General features: G+C 38.9%; 2 protein-coding genes across 3 annotated transcripts; both read left to right on the top strand.

Annotated features, from left to right (window-relative positions):
* Positions 1–539: 539 nt before the first annotated feature.
* On the top strand, positions 540–16,811 carry LOC129261796 (tRNA-uridine aminocarboxypropyltransferase 2-like). 2 transcript variants are annotated; one of them, XR_010293629.1, is made up of 7 exons: positions 540–734; positions 3,855–4,040; positions 5,377–5,584; positions 5,999–6,127; positions 7,372–7,477; positions 8,650–9,585; positions 14,717–16,811. XR_010293629.1 is itself a non-coding variant. In XM_054899833.2 (6 exons), exons 1-6 carry the CDS (start codon positions 607–609, stop codon positions 8,697–8,699), a joined length of 807 nt encoding a protein of 268 aa, XP_054755808.2. In that variant the 5' UTR covers positions 540–606; the 3' UTR covers positions 8,700–12,803. The 2 variants fall into 2 exon arrangements, 1 of the variants encoding a protein (XP_054755808.2); XM_054899833.2 differs by lacking the exon at positions 14,717–16,811 and having other exon boundaries at positions 8,650–12,803.
* Positions 13,505–14,011, top strand: LOC135154099 (uncharacterized). The gene has a single exon (XM_064099332.1). It carries the CDS (start codon positions 13,505–13,507, stop codon positions 14,009–14,011), a length of 507 nt encoding a protein of 168 aa, XP_063955402.1.
* Positions 16,812–20,606: the final 3,795 nt, after the last annotated feature.

Genomic DNA, 20,606 nt, shown 5'->3' with positions numbered 1-20,606 from the left:
GAAGCCCCCCCCCCCCCCCCCGCCACCCGCTTCCGCGGCCCCTGGTTGTTACACATATGGGGGGGGGGGGATACTATAAATGTGTATATGATGAGAGCACGAAGCACAAGCTGTTATAGGTTTGGGTTTGGGGCGATTTAGTTTTAAAAAACGGGACATTCTAAGCCCTTTTTGTAATTCAGGGTTTAACCAAACAATTAACGTGAATGCAAAGTTGAGAATAATAAAATACTGACGTGAAAAAAAATTCAAGGACTTTTCATATCTCACGAATCAAATAATGCGAGCACATACTGTACCTCAATTCGTCAGAAATTGTGTATAATTGTGAATTGTTATTAGTGTGTAGACCAAACAAAAATCATAATATCGTTGATTTCTATATCAAGAGGCCTATTTAAGGCTAGCTTTATTATTGATAGATAACAAATTTTAATATTCAATCTCGGGATTCAATCCCAGGTAAAAATTATTGGCCTGAGCCTGAGGATCGAGGAAACACTGCATCTTTCGCTGATACACAATATCCTTTTCCTTTTTTGTTTGTCGTTTCGCTCGACAGTATATACCACGGCGTGCTCGTTAAAAAGAAGAAGTTGTCGTAAAATGGAGGACGAATTTGCCGCCAATTTTCCATTTAAAGATAATAATGACGGTGAACAGACAGTTTTTGAAGGATTTGCTGGGTTGCCTATTGATCCTCCGACAAAAAGAGATACCTGTTCTCGTTGTCTGTAAGTTGGTAGACCTACATTTTAATGCTGGCCTGAACTGCCGCGCCGAGGGCAAGGAATTAGAATGGGGGCTAAGCCTAAGCCAAGGCTATCGGTGGTACGGTACCCAAGGCCAGGCCGGCCGGCTGGTGGCGGAAGGGCGCAGGGCAAGTACTGTAAACGCCGTTACTTTCGCGGGATTAATTTTTCGCGCTTGGTGGCTTCAAAACATATTCGAAGGTTCTTGAATTCGTGCTGCACACTCCATAATCACAAAGTCACTTCCATCCCCATCTGTGAATGTTTTTTTCAGCAACGAAATTGTATATTCTCAATCTCAGTCATATTCATATTAATTATTATTCTTCTAGCTCTAATGATAATGTAATTAAAAAGCTGCGTAAATCCGTATTTGATCCAATAAGGCAATATCCAATCACACAGGGTTCCCAGCCCATCAGGGAAATCAGGGAAAACTATTTTACTTTTTTGGAATTTGATAGAGAATAGGCTAGGCCTACCTCAAAGTCAAATGAGGGAAAAATCAAGGAATTTTTATCAGCCCAAAAGTCGAAAGCATGGGCATGGCAGTCAGTCCGACTCTATATTTTGTTGCATATCAATTATCATTATCAACCTCAATCTGTATAAGGTGATCTATGCAGTCAGTTGCAGGCATGTGGTCAGACACAGTCCAGTGACTAGGGGGGGTACTCAAATTATATAACATGATACCTATGTGCCGCGCCAACTCGAAAATAGGGGGCCCTGGAACTAAATCTTGATCTTAAAATGAGGGTCTCCGGAGCGGCTCTTGGATCAACGATTGCTAAAAATGCAATGCTCTGGAACGGACCACATAAAAAATGGGGGTCTCTGGAATTCATTACTTTTTAGAACGTAGGCGTAATCGGTATAGGTAGCGGCTATGTTAAAAAAAACGCGCGCATCTTACTGTCTAGATTCGTATCTGGCCAGCGCAAGCTAGCTTCGGCGGGCCGACATAAGGGCTCCGGCGCTGATCGAGCTCGCCGCTCTTACCGGCTAAGTAGATTATAACGGGCGCTTTCTGGAGCGAGAAATTTAGGCTGAAAAAGGGGGTCTCAACCGCGGCACATACGTATCGTACATTTATAACTGGATGTTCATGGGTCCTGCCTGACCTTATACCTACTAGGCTTTTAAAAGAATTGGCCTTGGAACTTACACCAATCTTTACGTTGCCTTATCAAACCTCGCTTGACCAAGGAATCATCCCTGATGACTGGCGAGTAGCTAATGTAACGCCCATCTTCAAGAAAGGTGAAAAGACCAGGCAACTATAGACCCATTTCTCTAACATCTGTTGCATGCAAGGTACTTGAGCACATCGTCTTCAGTGCTGTTATAATAGTACCAACTTAGTTTTACATTGTTTTTACACTGAAAATATATGTACCTGTGTAGGCCTAATTCATGGTAACAACTTAGAAAACATGCGAACCTGGGAATGAGTTTAAATGATTATCAGGGAATTTTTTAACTTCATATGGGAAAAATCAGGGAATTCTGTTTTCTCGAAAAGCCGGGAACCCTGAATCGTGAGCTAGCGCAACCTTTCTTTGCGGGGCGGACATCGGGGAAGGCAAAATGGAGGCGCTGCTGGCCTGGTATGCCATGGACGGCGAGCACCACGTAAGGACCGGGGGATTGCGGCTGTTCAAAGTGAATGGGATCAATCAAACCTGGGTGATCGACAAGACATCTTCTTAAATAAACTGAACAGGTGTAATCCCTCACCAATCAAACAGCAAAAGCAACTTATACTTCAAGCAAAATCATGATATAAATACCGATCTGCGACTTATAAAAAATGATAGCATTGGAACAAATTCTCCCGATGCATATGATTTTGGAACTCAAGCTTGCTTGCTTAAATGTCACCCTCTATAGGTCAAATTATGCAGTTTTTTGCCAAAAAGATCCACGCAATTGAACCGTGGTTCAAAACTTGCATTAAAATAGATGCTCATAAATTTGCGTGTTTTTAAATTTGCGTTCGCCTATCTTGCCGCGAAAATTTCCACTTTTACAGTAGACTTAGCCCAATTTGCATTGACTTTGTACACGGAATCACGTTTTTGAGCAATTTTGGGTCTGACATGCACTTACATTGTACATGTAGAAGATGTTGCGTAATTTTAAAACGTGTACCCGGGCATCGCAAATTTGGTCTCAAAAGATGCGCAAGGCTTGCAAGTTAAAGGTCATCGAGTGGCGAGGTAAAAAAATTTCTTGCAGTCGCGTAGTGGCGAAGTTCGTCAAGGGGGGGTCATGTTGACCGATTTTTCTGAAAAAGGTGTTGAAATGCTCAGGAGCACAAGCTGCATCTCTGGAGCTGGTCCTCTCTGTGATCTGAAACATCCAACATTCTATAGCCCACCACTAATAATACATGACAAATGCTGATTTTCGAACCTATATGCCATACGTACATGTACACTATTGCTCATATCTCAGAAACTATTGGAATTTCCATCACAGAACTTATGTGGAAGCTTCTTGACATCATAAGGTACCTCTGGGATGAATTTGAGGAAATTTGAAGGATCCCTTTTTTTTATTCACGATTGAAGTTTATATTTTGTAATAACTTTTTAGTAGTTGGAGAGGTAGGAAAATGTTGCCAGACAAATTTATAGGGCATGAAAATACCTTGAAAATTACACCAAAACCTGCTCTCTAGGTGTTATACTTTTAGAGATATGGCCATTTGAATTTGCAACATCATGCTAATTAGTCCAAAGTTTGTTAGCCTGTATCTCACTGATTAAGTGGATTTTAGTGAAAATATTTGGGTTCTAGCCATTTTTCCAATTGGTTCCCAAAGTTTTACAAAAATCTTAGAGATAACGGCAGATTCTTTGATTTGACATGGAATGACCGAGGAAAGGATTTCTATTGAGTCATGGCTGTACATCATCCAGGCATCCAGCATCCAAATGAAGAGAAGTGGTTGCTACGGACAGTGCCCATTCTTTCTGCTTGCCTACCTCCTGGAAAACCTAGCGCATTCTCCGGCGACCCTGATTCATATATCTTCAATCAACATTGAATAATTACTATCCCATCGTAACTGTCCACGTCCTATTTCTTTTACAGTCGACCAGTGAGCGTTGGACTTTGTCCGTTCTTCCCTAAGGAGAGGATTCCTATTGAGTCATGTCTGTACATCATCCAGCATCCAAATGAAGAGAAGCGGTTGCTACGGACAGTGCCCATTCTTTCTGCTTGCCTACCTCCTGGAAAATGTCAGGTCATAAGAGGAAAAAGATTCTCAGAAAAAAGGTACCCATTTTTGCTTTTTACTAGTGCCTGGAAAGCCTGAATCGAATCAATGTTAAAATCGGTGTTAGGTCGATGTCATCGAGCGCCGGTACAGATTTGGTAAAATCGGTGCATGGATTTAAAAAAAAAAGACAGTGTGAACTGTGAAGGAAAGAAATACGACTGTTTAGTTTGGTACACACAATCATCAAAATAAACAGTAATGTATAACTTACCTTTTTACTTGATCTATATTCCCCCTAAATGAAACCTATTGTGTAATAATAATGCCTATTTGCCATTAATTTGAAGTTTATTTTGATCTTTTTTTTAGTCTCACTCATCTGTTTGTGCTGAGATAATTTATGCACAATGAATTCATGAATGGAATTTATCGTCATTGATAGCGCATGCACACTGTGCATTAATCAAACCAGAAAATTATGACGTGATCAACGTAAAATAAACCTTGCTTTCGTTAACAATATTTCTTATGACCATAGAACATTATTTAATCATAATATTTTAACAATAATTTGCATATGATAATCAGTAATAGGAATTAGAGCTTGATGTGAAACGTATGTATTTCGTTTCCATTTTTGATGACGGACATCACAAATTCACTTGTCTCAAAAAAAAAATCATGAAAGGATTAATTCTCAAACATCAATGTATAGAAACTCTTCTCACAATCGTAATATCACCATGAAATATCATTTTACATGACAAAGCAGAGAAAATTATGTTTGATATTTATTCCCATTAATTAGAAGCTTGTTTGTGCTTAAAAATCCAGTTGAGCTCTGAATTCATGAATGGAAAATATGTCATCAATTGCGCATGCGCATTGTGTTTCTTTTCTCGGAGACGTTCAAAGAATAGAGATGGAATAAGAATAAAAATAAAGACAGTATTAATACTTCCATATGAACATAATATAACTTTGCTGACATTGCCAATATTTTTAGTATGACCATAGAATCTTTTCAAATCCTAATTATTTAACAATAATTTACATCCAATAATCATTCATATAAATGTAGAGCTCGATTTGAGACATACATATTTATTTAGATCACATGCTCTACTAGGTTGATTATCAAAGGTTTAAAATAACATAGATTATGATGTGAAAGATTTGGTACATTATTTAAAGGAAATGTAGATCTGTCTTGATTAAAGTACTTGATATTCTCATAGTGTTTGGTGACTCAGAATTTATCGGTCTGGAAGAAATTACACATGTAATTGGCAGCATCGGTTGGTCACCGGTGGACCGCCAACTTCGACTCCACCCAAATTTAGACCTCATCTAGATTTCATAATCAGTCATTGTTTTTCATGATATCTCTAGCTATCCAGAGTTGGCCAAAGTGTGCTCCAGTCCCAACACGATAGTCTTGTTTCCAGGCCCCGATGCTATGGATATCAGCAAAGTTCCTGTTCCACCACCTAGCATGAATGGCCATAGCAAGGGTTACAACATTCTCGTCATGGATGGGACTTGGCACCAGGCTACCAGTATGTTCAAGTCCAATGCAATGTTCCAAATACCTCAACAAGTGAGTTACATTATATTTCATTCTATGATTTGAGGCTGGAGCAAAGCATAGCTTTAAAAGTTTTGTGGTGTAGTGGTTTTGACTATCGCCTTGTCAATCAGAGGGTCATGTGTTTAAATACCATTAATGATTATCTGGTTAGTGTTAGGTGGTTTCACTGTCAATTTCTCATTTCCAGATATCGTTTGGAAATCCAAGGCAAACTTATAGGCCTACTGGTCAAAGACTTTAACAATGGGGCTTTTTGCCTTACCAGGCTCTCAGCATTTGAGAACGGAGAAGGGTAATAAGAACATCATGTTATGTAGGGCACACTCACACTAGGAGAACAGATAATATGAACTGAAATAGCTACCTTGGGTAGAAAAGTGAGACATTATTATCATATATTGAATATTTTATCCACTGTTTTAGGTGCAATTTACAAACTCCGGTTCCAGTGAGTATACCATTCGTACCCAGCCAACCAATACTACAGTTTGCACAGTGGAATCGGCTGCTATAGCACTCTCTGTGCTGGAGAGGAACCCGGAGATCAGAGAAGTAAGTCTCATCTTTGTGTTGCAAATATCTTTTGATTCTAAGCTATGCTCTGTTTCTGTAGAGGTAACACACGTGCGGGAACTCAGCAAAGCAGCTTTCTGCTGCATCAATGCCAAGCTGGTATTAACACCAATTGCATATGTGACCTGCCACCCCAAAACCAACAATAAAACAACTAAAATGAATATTATTGAACTTGAAAATTCATTTCCTAAGCTTTGAAATTATATATAATATATTGAAATTGACCAACAGTGACCGTTACAAGTAGATGTACTTGATTGAATGCAGAGGAAATTCAGCAAGAGCTTAAAAAATAAGGAGAAAACAAGGTTCGAAATTTGAGGTTCACTCAAGCATGAGATATGCATAGGCCTACTGTGTAATATCAGTGAAACTTCCAAGCAGTGCGAAAAAGTAGTGTCCAAGAAACTCTTGTATCTTTTCTTTTATTCAACTTCACAACTTCAAGTTTTCATAGTATGAAGAAGAAGAATTGCTTTTTCAGATAAGCTATTTTTTTAATTTTTGGTTTTTGGAGACTAAATTACTATTTTGGCTATTTACAGAGAACCTTACCTGGCGACTTATTGGTGGTTTTGGGGTGGTAGGTCACATATGAAACATTTTTATGTCTGGGTTAATCAGTCATAGTGACTGACCGTTGTAGATGACAGAAATTACTCTCGGGCCTTTTTGGTTAAGTGGAGATTTTGGCAGGGCTCGGGATTTGAACTCGCAACCTTTCAGTCATGAGTCTAATGCTCTAACCACTAGACCACATGACCCACATGCTCTAGTAAACCTAACCTTTCTCATCATTTCAGAAGCTCAAACCTTAACTATAAAATGATTTTAATAAAATAGTTCAGAGTTGAACCTTGAACCTTCAAGATGAGGAAAAAAATTATTTTTTTCACCTGTCTTTGGTAAGCTTTCATTTGCGAGGCTGCATGCTTCATCAGACCATGTCATGGTAACATAGTTGCTGAAGCAACACAAATGAAAGCCCATATAATGTAAGTTTTATTAAAGAGAAACGATTTATGCTAAGCCATTACATGATGGCCACCTGTACTTTTTTTTTCTTGATGTCTATATTTTTAATATTGACCGTTTTGGCACTATGACACTCCAAACTTTCTAATTCTTTCATTTTTGTTTATCTTGTTCCCCTTGGAATAGAAAATTGCTAGATGAAGTTTGCTATATGTAAAAATGCATATTCTTATACTTTTTCTTAGATCCTTGCCAAACCATTGAGGGCGCTGTGTCAGTTTCAGATGAATCATGGTGCAGTAAAGCATCATAGTAAGGAGTATCTGAAAGCACATCCAGAGCTTCCTCAATGTAAGTATCCTTCAGTGCTCCTTACCAAGATTGATCTGATCAATCAGCAATGACCGCACAGAAACGTTGTTAGCCTAACAGAGCACGAACAGTAAGCCCAGTCACATCTTTCAGATTGTGAAGTTAAAAACATTTATTTCAATGTGTAAGTAATGCATTGTTGTAACATTGGACATCGCTGCCACATTTCCGGTTGTAACAGGGCCTCTGTTAGCGCATTGTTAGCGCAGACAACGTTTCTGTGCGGTCAGTACAGAACTTGGGAAGTCGGCGATTCCATCATAAAGCATACACATGTCTCATTTGTCTGAATATGCTGTATACTCATACATGCATTATATTCTTCACAAATCAGTCTACTTTTATTTGTTTCTTTAGGGACATTGCATGTAATTACTGTATTAAAAATGATGACATTGATAGATTGTTTAGTATGCTTGGATCAATTATAAACCTTTGTAGGACCTGGGGGCCGTTTCATAAAGCTGTTCGTAAGGTAAGAGCGACTTTAAGAACGACTGGTGATCCTTTCTTGTAATAAATGGTATGTTCATTGGCGATGGTTAAGCGCGTAAGAAAGGATCACTAGTCGTTCTGAAAGTCGCTCTTAACTTACGAACAGCTTTATTAAACAGGCCCCAATTTCCAAACACAATTGCTATAAAAGAGCCGAGGAAAACTATGAGGTATACCTGATTGTTAGGAGGATTTGAATATCATCACTTTTGAAAAATTACTAGTAAATGCCCTTGTTAACCCGAAGGACTGTCAGAGGCTTGCCCCACTTAAAAACAATTTGAGGATTTGAATATCATTACTTTAAAAAAATTACTAGTAAATGCCCTTGTTAACCTAACAGACTATGAGGCTTGCTCCACTTAAAAACATTCTATGTAGATTTGATTGTTGTAGGTCATTCACAAATTGAAAATTAATGAAGTATGTTATGATTAGGTCCAAAGGGATCCATAAATTTGAACAGCTATTAAGTAATCAGTTTTCTATCACCTTTGTCAGGGTATATGAATGCAGAAAACTACTATTAAGTATTTTGACACCTGAACGACAAGCTAGAGGGTGATATAAGTGTTTTCATTGCTTGAGTTGCTCTGGTGGCAAGGGACATACCCCTTCCCTGTCTCATATATTCTGTCCATTCTCTTCTCTTCTAGATAAGAGTTGGGTGGATCATGGAACGAAGCCATCACCTGATAATTCTTGAGGATTGCCAAATGATTTACTATCCTCCCGGCTGATGACGTGGCACAAGGAGCGGGTCAGTCGAAGGATCATCGATGGACATCCTGCAGGATCCTCAGGGTATACGTATCATCGACCTGCGATGGAGGAAAATGAATGGTAAAGCAAATGGTCTGGAGACCTGCGTTGGAATCAAATCAGTGCAATGCTGCCTGTAGGTAAGGCACCAGTCCACATTACCTGGTCCTTAGGATAGGACTATTAGCTGAAGGTCTTTTGGCTTGTTGCTGACAAGATGTAGGCTACACGTGCTTTCATATTGAAATTGAAATCAACCAATTCTTTTTTTTTTTTTTTTACGTTTTGTTCATATGGTACTATTTTTGTCTTGCCAGCATAGTAGAGGAGAGACAAAATGTGTTTTGTTGTGGTAACAAATAAAACTTTTTTTTTTTTTCACTTGGAAAACAGATAAAAATTAAGTTTATCACCCAGAATATTCCAGATAAACAGATTTTCTTGGTAAACTTAATTTTTCGCTTGATTTTTCGAAAAGTTTATACATTTTTTTTTTCTGCTTGAGTAACAGGGTTTTTCAATAAAAAAAATTATTATTTTAAATTAGGGAATAAACAGGTTTTGCCTTTTTATCAATTTATGTATTGGATTTTCCAGGATATTATTTTCTTTTAGTGGTGAACTAATTTTTTGATTGACAAACTGACAAATTGCTTGCCATAGCCTCGTATTAGTATTATAGGTGTGACAAGAAAGAAAGAGGCTGCAGACGTAGCAATTTGTTTCACTTCCTTATTTTCAATATTTGTTTCTGCCTCTGTTCTCGTGTAGATGCAAAATCTGATTTATTTTTCTTATCAATACCTTCCCTTTTCTCTCTGTTTCTAGGGGTTTCTTATATTTTTTCAATCATTACAGCTATCAATACCGCATAAAAATTTAACACAGCGACCACTCTTTAGAGAAGGGATTTGGAAACACTGGTTGTGGTGCCACTTTGTGCAACCCACACATTGCATGTATTGCAAGGTATCGTTGTACTTCTTTTTACGTAATTTATACAGTATGTTGTTTCATTACGTGTTGTTGAGAATTGTTCATTCGAGTGATAATTATCTCTATTCCTTGATTCTGAAAACTTCACATTACTATTGCCTCTGTTTTCTGACCAAATTATTTGTAGCATTTTCATCGCTGAATTTATTTTTCTACGTGGATACATTTGACGTGTAGCCACATCTTCCCAGAACTCTTTTTTTTAACCAAAATAGTCTGAATCTTCTTTAGCTTTTAAGGCTTCTATCATGTGCAGGATGCATATAAGTCTGCTTCTACCAGACCCTCTTGAGTTGAGATTATGGAACAGTGTGATGAAATCTGTCAAATTGAAGAATGACGCAGGAAACCAAGTTGTTTTCGCAGCTTTTGTGTTTATTACACCGTTTCGGAGCAAATGTCTCTACAGACAGACAGTAAATTACTAACGTGTGTTCTAGTGCCTTGTTATAAGCAAAAGTGAAAAGTGACTTATTATAGGAACTAGGCCCTTTGAACAGATTCTGGAGATGTGTCTCAGGAATTGTGATGGATTTAGTATAGTATACTAATGGACATAATATTGTGTCAAGAAAACAAGATATCTGAACAGTCGGGCCAGAGCATCCTGAAACGATTGGTCTTCCTGAGTTGTGGACTTTGTGTATTTTAGGTAGAAAGTATATTTGTGGGCATTCAGATATACTAGGAATTAGTAAATTTATGTCTTTTAGGGTCATTTGTGTTCTTCACTGCTCTTTTTCACTTTGTTTAAAATATAGTTTTCCTCTACGTTTCTGTGTTCAGTTGCCTGTGACCTTCAGGAAGATAGTTCTGTTTGGATTGAACTACTACTGCTGAACCATTGTCACCTGGTTTGATAATGACATCCCTATTCCCTCTTGGGTCCTGAAGAGCTTGTCTCTCCGATGGAGAAAGAAAGAAAAATTAGAAAAAATATTGTTAGAAATATATTATCATTTATGGGGACCCATAAAAACAGGACGTTGTGACCCTCACTAATGCTCCCCAAAATCTGAAAACATCATCAGTAACATTAAATAGGCCACCTCTATTCTGTATATTGATCCATGCCAGCGTGTCGTCCAGGAATGATGGTGCCACGGCATCCTCCTCCTCTTTAATCTTCCAATTCTAACTCCACGTAAAGTCTGGCAGTACTACACTTGGGTCGCTGATTTTGTTATGTTGTCGTTGGAATCTATTGCACTTTACTTTCAACCAGTCTTAAATGAAGACAATGCAATGCCGGATGTATGGTTCATACATTTATTGAAGATGATTATAAGTATAAAGTTGATGATGACCAATATACATGAGCTCTAAAACTCGGATCTCTATTAATATATCTGCATGCTGGAGCCGATCTAAAACTGTAATCTGACTTGGGTTCAGAATAGGCTGGCTTATAAATGGTTAGGTTTCTTGTTCAGTCTTCAAAGTTCTCATATCAATTAGCAAATTCTAATCCCTAAAGATCTTTCTCTTGATTAACTCCATGATTTTGTCTACCTCTTGTTGTTTCAAAATATGTCCGGCTACTAAATTATTCACTCTAGTAGTAAGTGTAATCTGACTTGGGTTCAGAATAGGCTGGCTTATAAAATGGTTAGGTTTCTTGTTCAGTATTCAAAGTTCTCATATCAATTAGCAAATTCTAATCCCTAATGATCTTTCTCTTTATTAACTCCATGATTTTGTCTACCTCTTGTTTCAAAATATGTCCGGCTACTAAATTATTCACTCTAGTAGTAAGTGGTCTAGGAGGTGTGTACAAATCATGGTTGGGACGTTTGGAGGGGCAGTTGTGTTTACAGTAGGGGCTGCATTTGCGAATGCCGCTTCACCATGTGCGATCTCGGCTGTGAGGTCGGTTTCGTCTGTCATCCTTGTCATGTTGTATTTTTAAGGAGTAAATTTCATCCCGTATTTGGGATAATTCTTCCTGGGTCGAAAAGCTTACTACAGTCCGAGAAGCACTGCAGTCATTAAGGTCAAGAAAACATTCCGCTTTCGCCGCAATTTCATCGCTGCCCGCTGTCTCTTGAAGAGTCATTATTATTGCTGATCGGCATTTAGGTGGTAGAGAAGATAAGATTTTATCTCGTACCTGTGTTTCGCCATAGCCGCTGTGCGCCGCTGCTTGTCTAACGCGCTGCAAATATATCTCTGCGCTTTCGTCTGTTGTCATAGTTAGTTCATTAAATTCCCTAACATATGCGTAGGTCAATTTTGTTCCGCTAAACCTTCCAATAAAGGAAGATTTCAGTCTGTGGTAGGTAGTGAAAGTTTGGCCCTCAATCCAAAGTCTGGCTTGGCCTTGGAGGCTTCTTTTGAACGTCCGAAGTATGTTGGGGAATTGGGAAGGGACAGTCAGGGCAAAGTCATGGGCATCTAAGTAGTCCTCAAACGTCAAAAAATGAGCTGTGCAAAGGTGACAGTCAATTCTATTACCTGAAAATCTATTCGGTAAAAAGTCAGTCTGTCGTAGGGGAGGGGTGGGTCTTGGAACTACATGTACAGACATATTGTTATGAATATCCTAACAAAGTTAAAGTACAAGTGAAAAACTACAAATAAATTAGGGATATTGCAAAAGACAATTTAAATGAATTAGATGCACGTACTTTAACCCTGTAAGTGTCACATGGGGAAATGGGGCATGTCAGGGCTATATGCAGGAACTTGAGGAGGTTTATTTTAATTCTTGATTTATTATATTCAGTTGATAGAAAACATGACAAATTATATACCATTTTGAAGGTTATGATATTTCCTATCTTTTGATATGATTTTCGAATGAAGGGCGCCCTCACTGTCAGCAAAGGGCGCCCTCATACACCATTTCACTAATTCATTGTCAGTAATGCATCTGAGCACCATGTTTTCTCATTCAAACACATATCATATGGGAAAAAAAGTACATGTATATTCATGTTTTAGAACATATATTTGGCTTTCAGAAAAACATTAGTTTTTTACAATTTGACTCTTTATGACCGTTGTGGAATAAAATTTGTGTGACCATGTCATGTAATAAATTTTGCGTAAAAATACATCTCTTTTGTTATTGCTTCATTTTCTTATTGCTTCATTTTCTTATTGCTTCATTTTACAGTTTGAGTATTCTTGAGAATATAAATTTGCAAGGTATAATACACAATGAAACCAAAAGCAAATTACATACACTCCCCTCCAAAAGTTTGGGAACACCTGCCTTCAGTGTGTGTTTTTTCGAACTTTGGTAAACTTTACTGAGGTTAAGCCTCATAGTACAGCTGTATTTTTATTTTAAAGTGAAGGCTACACACCAGTGTACATTTTATCACTGATTCAAACAAATTCAAAGCTCTTAAGGGACGTGCAGCTGCCAAAGAGGGCAGGCTACCAGTCAAGATGGCATTCTCTAAAAAATGCTTATATCTTTTAACATTGTTCTGTTTGGGGTTCTTTTCTGAAATTCTTCCCATTATTTTGTGAATGTTTCAGCAGATGTCCTCAGAATTTGTTACTCAGTATTGTTCATAAGACAGTTAATTTATGGAAATCTGCATCTTTATCCTGGAAAACATCTGAACTTGACAAATGCCTAATCCTTCTTTAAAGAAAATACATGGAAGTGGAGTAGACATCAGTGCAATTTGAAATTCATGAATTCAAAAGTTATTCAGAGTTTTTTACACTTATTCCAGTGCACCTTCACTCATTTTGCCTATTCAGTTTTCTTAGTCAGAAGTCAGTCACAAAATTAAAATGGCTAAGACAAGACAGCTTTGTTTGGAAACACGTCAGTCAATTGTAGTTTTGAGGAAAGAAGGCTACTCCGTGCAAGAAATAGCCAGGAAACTCAAGATCAGTATCCATGCGGTTCACTACAGCCTGAAACGCAAAGAGGCCACTGGGTCTAATGGGAACAGGAGACGAAGTGGTAGGCCAAAAACAACATCTCCTGCTGAAGATAAATACATTCGGGTGAGCAGTCTGCGCAACCGTTGTCTGACTTGCCCACAAATTACAGCTGACCTCAACAACACCCGTGGGATGCCTGTATGTTCTTCAACTGTTAGAAGACGTCTCTGTGGAGCAGGGCTGATGGGCTGTGTAACTTCAAGGAAACCACTCCTCAAAGAAAAGAACCGGAAGAAAAGGCTTGCTTGGGCTAGGAAGCATAAAGACTGGTCTTTGGAGCAGTGGCAGAAGGTTCTTGGTCTGATGAATCAAAGTTCGAGGTGTTTGGCAGCAAGCAACGTACCTATGTGAGACGGCGAAAGAGAGAAAAGATGCTACCCCGGTGCATCAAGCCAACTGTGAAACATGGTGGTGGTAATGTCATGGTTTGAGGTTGCTTTGGTGCAGGAAAGGTAGGCAGCTTGCACAGAGTAGAGGGTATCCTCAACCAGCACGGCTATCATTCAATCCTACAGTGGAAGGCCATCCCTTCAGGGAAACGCCTGATCAGAGAAGGATTTGTTTTCCAGCAGGACAATGACCCAAAACACATGTCAAGACTATGCAAAGACTACTTGAAGAAAAAGGAAGAGAAGCAAGTCCTGGAAATCATGGATTGGCCACCCCAGTCCCCAGATCTCGATCCCATCGAGTATTCCATCAAATTTTCCATATCAGTGAAACACTGAGTATTGTTTAATCTTATTTGTGTGTCTGACTTCTGACTAGGAAAAGGAAAAATGAATGAAGTTGCACATGTTTTAGTGTAAAAGCTCTGAATAACTACAATAACTGCATGTAATAAAAGAAGTTAGCATTTTGAGAGAATGCCATCTTGACTGGTAGCCAGCCATTTAAGAGAGTATAAATTTGTTTGAATCAATAACAAAATTTACACTGCTGTATAATCTTCGCTTTAAAACAAAAATTCAACTATGCTATGAGCCTCAATATCAATAAAGTCTACCAAGTATATAAAAGCACATACTGAATGCAGGTGTTCCCAAACTTTTGGAGGGGAGTGTAGCTCTCCCAGGCCCAACTTCCCTGACTGTAAACCTCGGCTTGTTTGTTGCATCTCGCATAGGTTCAGGGGGCTGAACGGGAATCCACCGGCTCACTTGGCCATCAACCGCCGGGCTGGCCGGCCTAGCCACTGATTCCGTGTCGCTACCACTTGCACTTTGCATGCTCGCGTCACTATCCATACTCGCGTCGCCATCGCCAAAATCCACGTCGGATTCATCAATATCTAAGTCAAAATCTGAACCATCCAGGGTATCATCAACATCACGAATCGCAAACGTATCAAATAAATTATGGCGCTCACCAGTTGAAGTCGACGGATTCTCTATATCACCCATTCTATCTTTATTTCCATCCACTCAAACATCGATTTCTGCTAATCATCACACGGCACGTCAGACAATAACAACACAGCTGATCAGCGCCCAACACAGCTGATCAGCGCCGAGCACACTGCACTAGCACTATACACAACAACGCATCATCGGCCGAATTCAACTTTCATGCCTCGGGAGCAAAATCATGAGAAATAAACCACACAATTTCATTGGATAAACTTCGGCACCGGTTCGATACAATACTTTATTAATTCCATATTATTTCAACCAATCATAGCTCGCCTTACAAGCCCATACGATACATCGCTGCTGAGCAGCAGCCAATGGAAATATGGGCGTCCCAAATCGGCCCGTGCATCCTGGCCACGAGCACATGGCCAATCTAAACGGCCCGTGACATGTATAGGGTTAACACACTCTTTCCCTCTCACTTGTATCGAGGTAGAAAATAAGAAGTTTCACTTACCAAAATCCAAATGAAAAAAAAAACAAGCTTGCAAAATGTAAACAAAATCAAGTTTAAGCTAAAGTCCAAAAATCATTCAAAATATTCTTGCTGCTAAAGGGGCTGGAATCGGGTGATAATGGGCAATGTAATCTGTTCTGTCCGTCCATCAGGTAAAGATAAACTTATTGGGACTAGAGCATCCTTCTGGTCCTCTGTCTGTTCATCCGTCTGATATCATCCGTCTATAGTATCGATCTTAGAAGTTGTGGTAGCTGTGGTCATCGAAGGTAGTTTTTGGGTTGAGTTCTGTAAAACTTGTAGGAATAAGCAGAAACCTCATTGGTGAATATGTCTCCTTCAAATGCAGTACTAATTATTGTGTTAAAAGGTTGATCAATTGGAGTCGAAGTTCCTCGCTCGCTGAAAACGGGCATCTCCACCATGTTATGTTGTCGTTGGAATCTATTGCACTTTCAACCAGTCTTAAATGAGGACAATGCAATGCAGGATGTATAGTTCATACATTTATTGAAGATGATTGTAAGTAAGTTGATGATGACCAATATACATGAAGTCTAATTGTGACTGTACTCTGAAGATGATAAAATAAACTCTGCAAACTGATGTATTATAAATGTAACCTTACTGGAGCTCTAAAACTCGATCTCTATTAATACATCTGCATGCTGGAGCCGATCTAAAACTGTATTCTGACTTGGGTTCAGAAGTGAACCCCTTTTATAATATTTCAGCGAAGACTGTCCACAGCCTTGGTCCACATACAATTTTCTCCACTCTTTTCACAACTTTCAGGACATTGCTTATTATAATGTTATTCATCACATGGAAAGGATCTTCTGTTTTCCAATCGAGGGTATTCGCTACCAACTTTCGAACATCACTTCCATAGCCATGCTTTCTACCAGATTTTCCTGTGCCAGCACCAATATCTTGGTCATAGTATCTACTGCAGAAGATGTGACCTCTTATTCCTTTGGAACCTGTAAGAATGCTGGTTAAGACAGGGGGAAAAAACAAGAGAAACTATTCTTTAATCTACATCACATTTTTTTTTAAGTTTCTTAAATTTTTAAACAGTTAACAAATTTTGAAGCAATAACTCAACTCGATATGTTAAAAATGAATATTAACTTCTGTCAGTTCATCTTTGTACCCATAACAATACAAGCCATCGAGCACTTTCCATTAAAAGACTTGTGCACTAAATGAATAGTTTTTTCTTTACAAAAGTATTAAATGTTACCTGTATATTTCCTTATCATAATCATCGTGGCGATTTCTCATTTAAATAAAATTTAGAAAATTTATTAAATTCACCTCTCAATATTGTATAAAATCTGACCTTTTGGCTCTTGTCTATCTTCTTGCCTTCTTGCTTTTCTCCCTCCACACTCGAGGTGGATGAGGATATTGTACTCAGCCTTTTGACTATAATGCACCTATCAATTGTAAGACGCACCCCCCGACCCCCGGGAATGGTGCGTCATGGTACCAACAAATAAGTGACGCAGGGTACCGTCATGGTAACATTTGGTCCTTCACAGTTTGAGGATTTGGGTGCTTCAATGTCAGTCATTTTATCTGGGTGCATCATGATGCCTCAGTGATACAAACGGGTGGTTTATGTCCGCAGGATAGGCCTAGATCTACACAATATAAAAAATCATGTTACCAGGCTTTTTATGCAAACTCATCTCAATGAACTTCAGCTTTTCATATTTCTTTTCGGCGTGCATCGGAAGTTATTGTTTGATCTATATGGCCCACATGAAATGATGGATGAAACAAGTTTCTCATGCGCCGTAGTCTTGCCAACGCCTCCGTATGCGTACCGGTACCTACCTCGAGATCTCAAAGCTCATGATGTCACACCTACCTCAGCACAACGGCAAAGTGAAGTCGGGGAGAAATTGCTTTAAAATCTCATCGCACTTCAAGTTCAGAAAAAAAAAATGCTCAAAGCTCTGATTATTTTTTGATATGATTTGCACTCATTTTTTTTTCCACGGGGATGATTCATTCTGTTCTATGCCTGTTCATGAACTTCAGTTCACCAACGCAACCCCAACACCGAACTTGACGAACGTGATCACAATTTTCCTTCTATCCTTCCTGCCTTTTTTCCTTCCATCTTTTTCATTCATTCTTAGCTGCCTTTCTTTCAATCATCCTTTCTTCTGTCCTTCTTTCCTGCCTTTTTCTTTCATTCTCTCTGTAAGCAGCCTTTTTTTTTTTCCTCTCCCTTTCCCGCCTTTCTTTCCTTTCTTTTACTTTCCCTATTTATATAAAATACTGCATATGAAAATTTGAGCTGAATTCTGGCAGTTTTGTAACTCTGCTCGGTCCGACTTGGTGCTTCGCTCCCTCACATCTTTTGTAATTTCAGGATTTTAGGTCTAACCACTTACATCCGGGTCCATCAAAGGTTTAAAAAAATTATTAGAATATGAATGTTTAAAATCTAAAAAAATTATTAGAATATGAATGTTTAAAAATTTATGTGAGCAGCTTTCCGATTCCTTTGGTAAGAAAATCAATAAAATTTCATTTTCACAAAAAAATAGAAAAAAATGTTGTGTCGAGTCAGAATCCTGCGGCATCATTTCTGTTCAGCACCAATTTAGTACGCCCATCCTGCAATTGTAGGGTATCCAGATCCCTGTAAAAGGTGTTGCTCCAGTGACTGTCCACATTGAGTCGAATATTCCAGCCTTTACGGGCTCTCCTAGATGTTATCTGTGCAACGCCTTTATATCGTTTGGCAGATATCCACTTTCTGTTGTGGCAGGCACATAGCTGAACTATCGTCCCATACAAAAACTTGTCCTGATAGTGGTCCTGCAGATATTTCAATATCCTTTTGTACGTGACCCTTTTCCCCCTGTTTTAAACTTCCAAATCTGAGGACACCTGTTCTTCTCCATGCATCCGCTCCAACCATATTGTCATGCACATGGTTCTCCATCACTTTCCCTATGTCAGGATACTTTGCAACTATTCGTGACACACGCTTTGGTAACTTCCGTTTCAACAAGCATTCTTCTGACACTTTCTTAGCAGTTATTCTTTGAGTCCTTCTCGAGATCGTTTTAGATATCTCCTTCACCTTACCCTTTGCCTTATCACTGCTGGTGTCCTTTATGATCAAGTACTCCTCCGGATCATCACTCTCCGACTCGGTTTCTATCATCCTTGGTCGTTCGGATGAAGATCTGTGCAGGGTCAATTCCAATTCACTGTCGGAACTTAATGTACTTCCGTCTACATCTGAGTCATTGCCAGTGTCTTGTGACTCTTGTTCTGATGTGGCCTTTACTTCAGCTGAAGCTTGTGCAGAGGCGAGGTCCCGCATTGACTCCCGGATCTGTTTTTGTTGGATGATGGCATCTTCAACATTTCTTAAGAGCATCTTAGGGTTGTGAACTCCTAGCCCCTTCCTGCTTTGTTTTGCGCTGAAGTTATGGGCTTTAATAGTTACATACTTTATTAGGCTTCTATCTGCTTCACTTGAAGCGAGGGAGCAGATCTCTTTCATCTCTTGTTTCAAGAAGTTTAACTGTAATTTTGGTGGCACTATGTTGAGGTGTTGTATCATATTGTTATAGTTGAAGTTGTTGACGAACTCTGCGACAAAAAGGCGCTTTTGTACTGGACCAGCGGCAAATACAACAGCGGGTAGCTGCATTACTTTTCTCATGGCCTTGTCACTTTTGTAAGAAGCATCAGTTGTCATTTGGTACAGCTCCTTCAATCCTACAATTCCAGACCTGCCAACGATTTTATCGGGATCGTCCCGATTTACAACTTTCAAAATGGCCAAACATCGGGACGTCCCGATTTTTGAAATTTCATGTGAGAAAAAAAAAATATTGTAAACTTAACCGAAAGAGGGCGTCATCATATTACCGGCGTATTATTTTCATGTTATGCATCGTACTGCGATTCACACAGCGCGTGTACAGTATGCACTCTGCAGTTTAGCGTTCAGCAGTGCGTAATAGGTAATACATGCCAGAGATGAAAAAATGTCAGCCGTGTGTTGCTGCCCTCTACGTTCAATGAGTTGTGCTTTTATCAAGGCTCTCCGATTAATTTTTGTTATCATGGCGAATCAATGCGAGCGACAAGTTCCGAACGCACGCACATCTACAAACACAAAGCAGCGGCACAAATCGCGATATATAGTAGGGATGTGACAAAATATTTCAACATAACTGAATTCCTTAACAATTAATGTCAATGGAAAGAGCATAAAATCAGCTTTAAAATGACACCTAAACCATTCTCATAGGTCAAGTTTAAGTGAAGTTACAGATTTTTACATTATTTATTTTCGCTCAACATTTGGCACCTTGTAACGTCTGGAAATCCATTCAAAATGTGTGACAATTTTAAGCATTTTTCCTTTTAAAATATTAAATAAGTTGCTCTAAAATCTATATTTCTCAACATATTTTTTTCATGAAAGATGATTTAAAAGCATTTTTTTCAGGGATAAAAGTGATCATAAACTTGTCTAAAATTTACCTATCAATAGATTCATTATTAATTAAATAAATTAACATACATGTAACTGTTTAACCATTATAAAGCATTCCCGCCCAAAAAAGGGGCAAAAATTGGCTCTAAAATCTGTATTGCTCAACATATTTTGATAAAATAAAGATTATATGCATGTATTTTCTTAAAGAAGGAATATAAGCGATTTGATTAATGATTGATTAGCAGGGATGTACATGTACATGTAGTCAAGATCCGCCTCAAGGCCGAGTTTTGCCGGCCTTGGCCTCTGACCGAGTCACGTGTACAAAGTCTATGGGAAAAATATTTTGCCAGCGGCCTCGTGACTCGGAACGGCCGGCCTCAACTACGGACCTACCTAAGACATATCAAGTCAGCAGCTAGGGCTGCTGCTGGAATATCATAGTCAACTGCATCTTCCTCGTATGATTCATTAAGGTCTGCCCAATATCCGATGCGGTAAGTGCCTTTCTTCATGAACTTTTCAAGTTTACCCCTATATAATGTTTTGCAATGAGTTTCTTCGTCATACCATTGTCTCTCTAGAACTTGC

This window comes from Lytechinus pictus, chromosome 5, assembly GCF_037042905.1.
Source record: "Lytechinus pictus isolate F3 Inbred chromosome 5, Lp3.0, whole genome shotgun sequence".
NCBI classification, from domain to species: domain Eukaryota; kingdom Metazoa; phylum Echinodermata; class Echinoidea; order Temnopleuroida; family Toxopneustidae; genus Lytechinus; species Lytechinus pictus.
The sequence above is the reverse complement of the archived record's forward strand: the minus strand, read 5'-3'. Positions and strand labels throughout refer to the sequence as shown.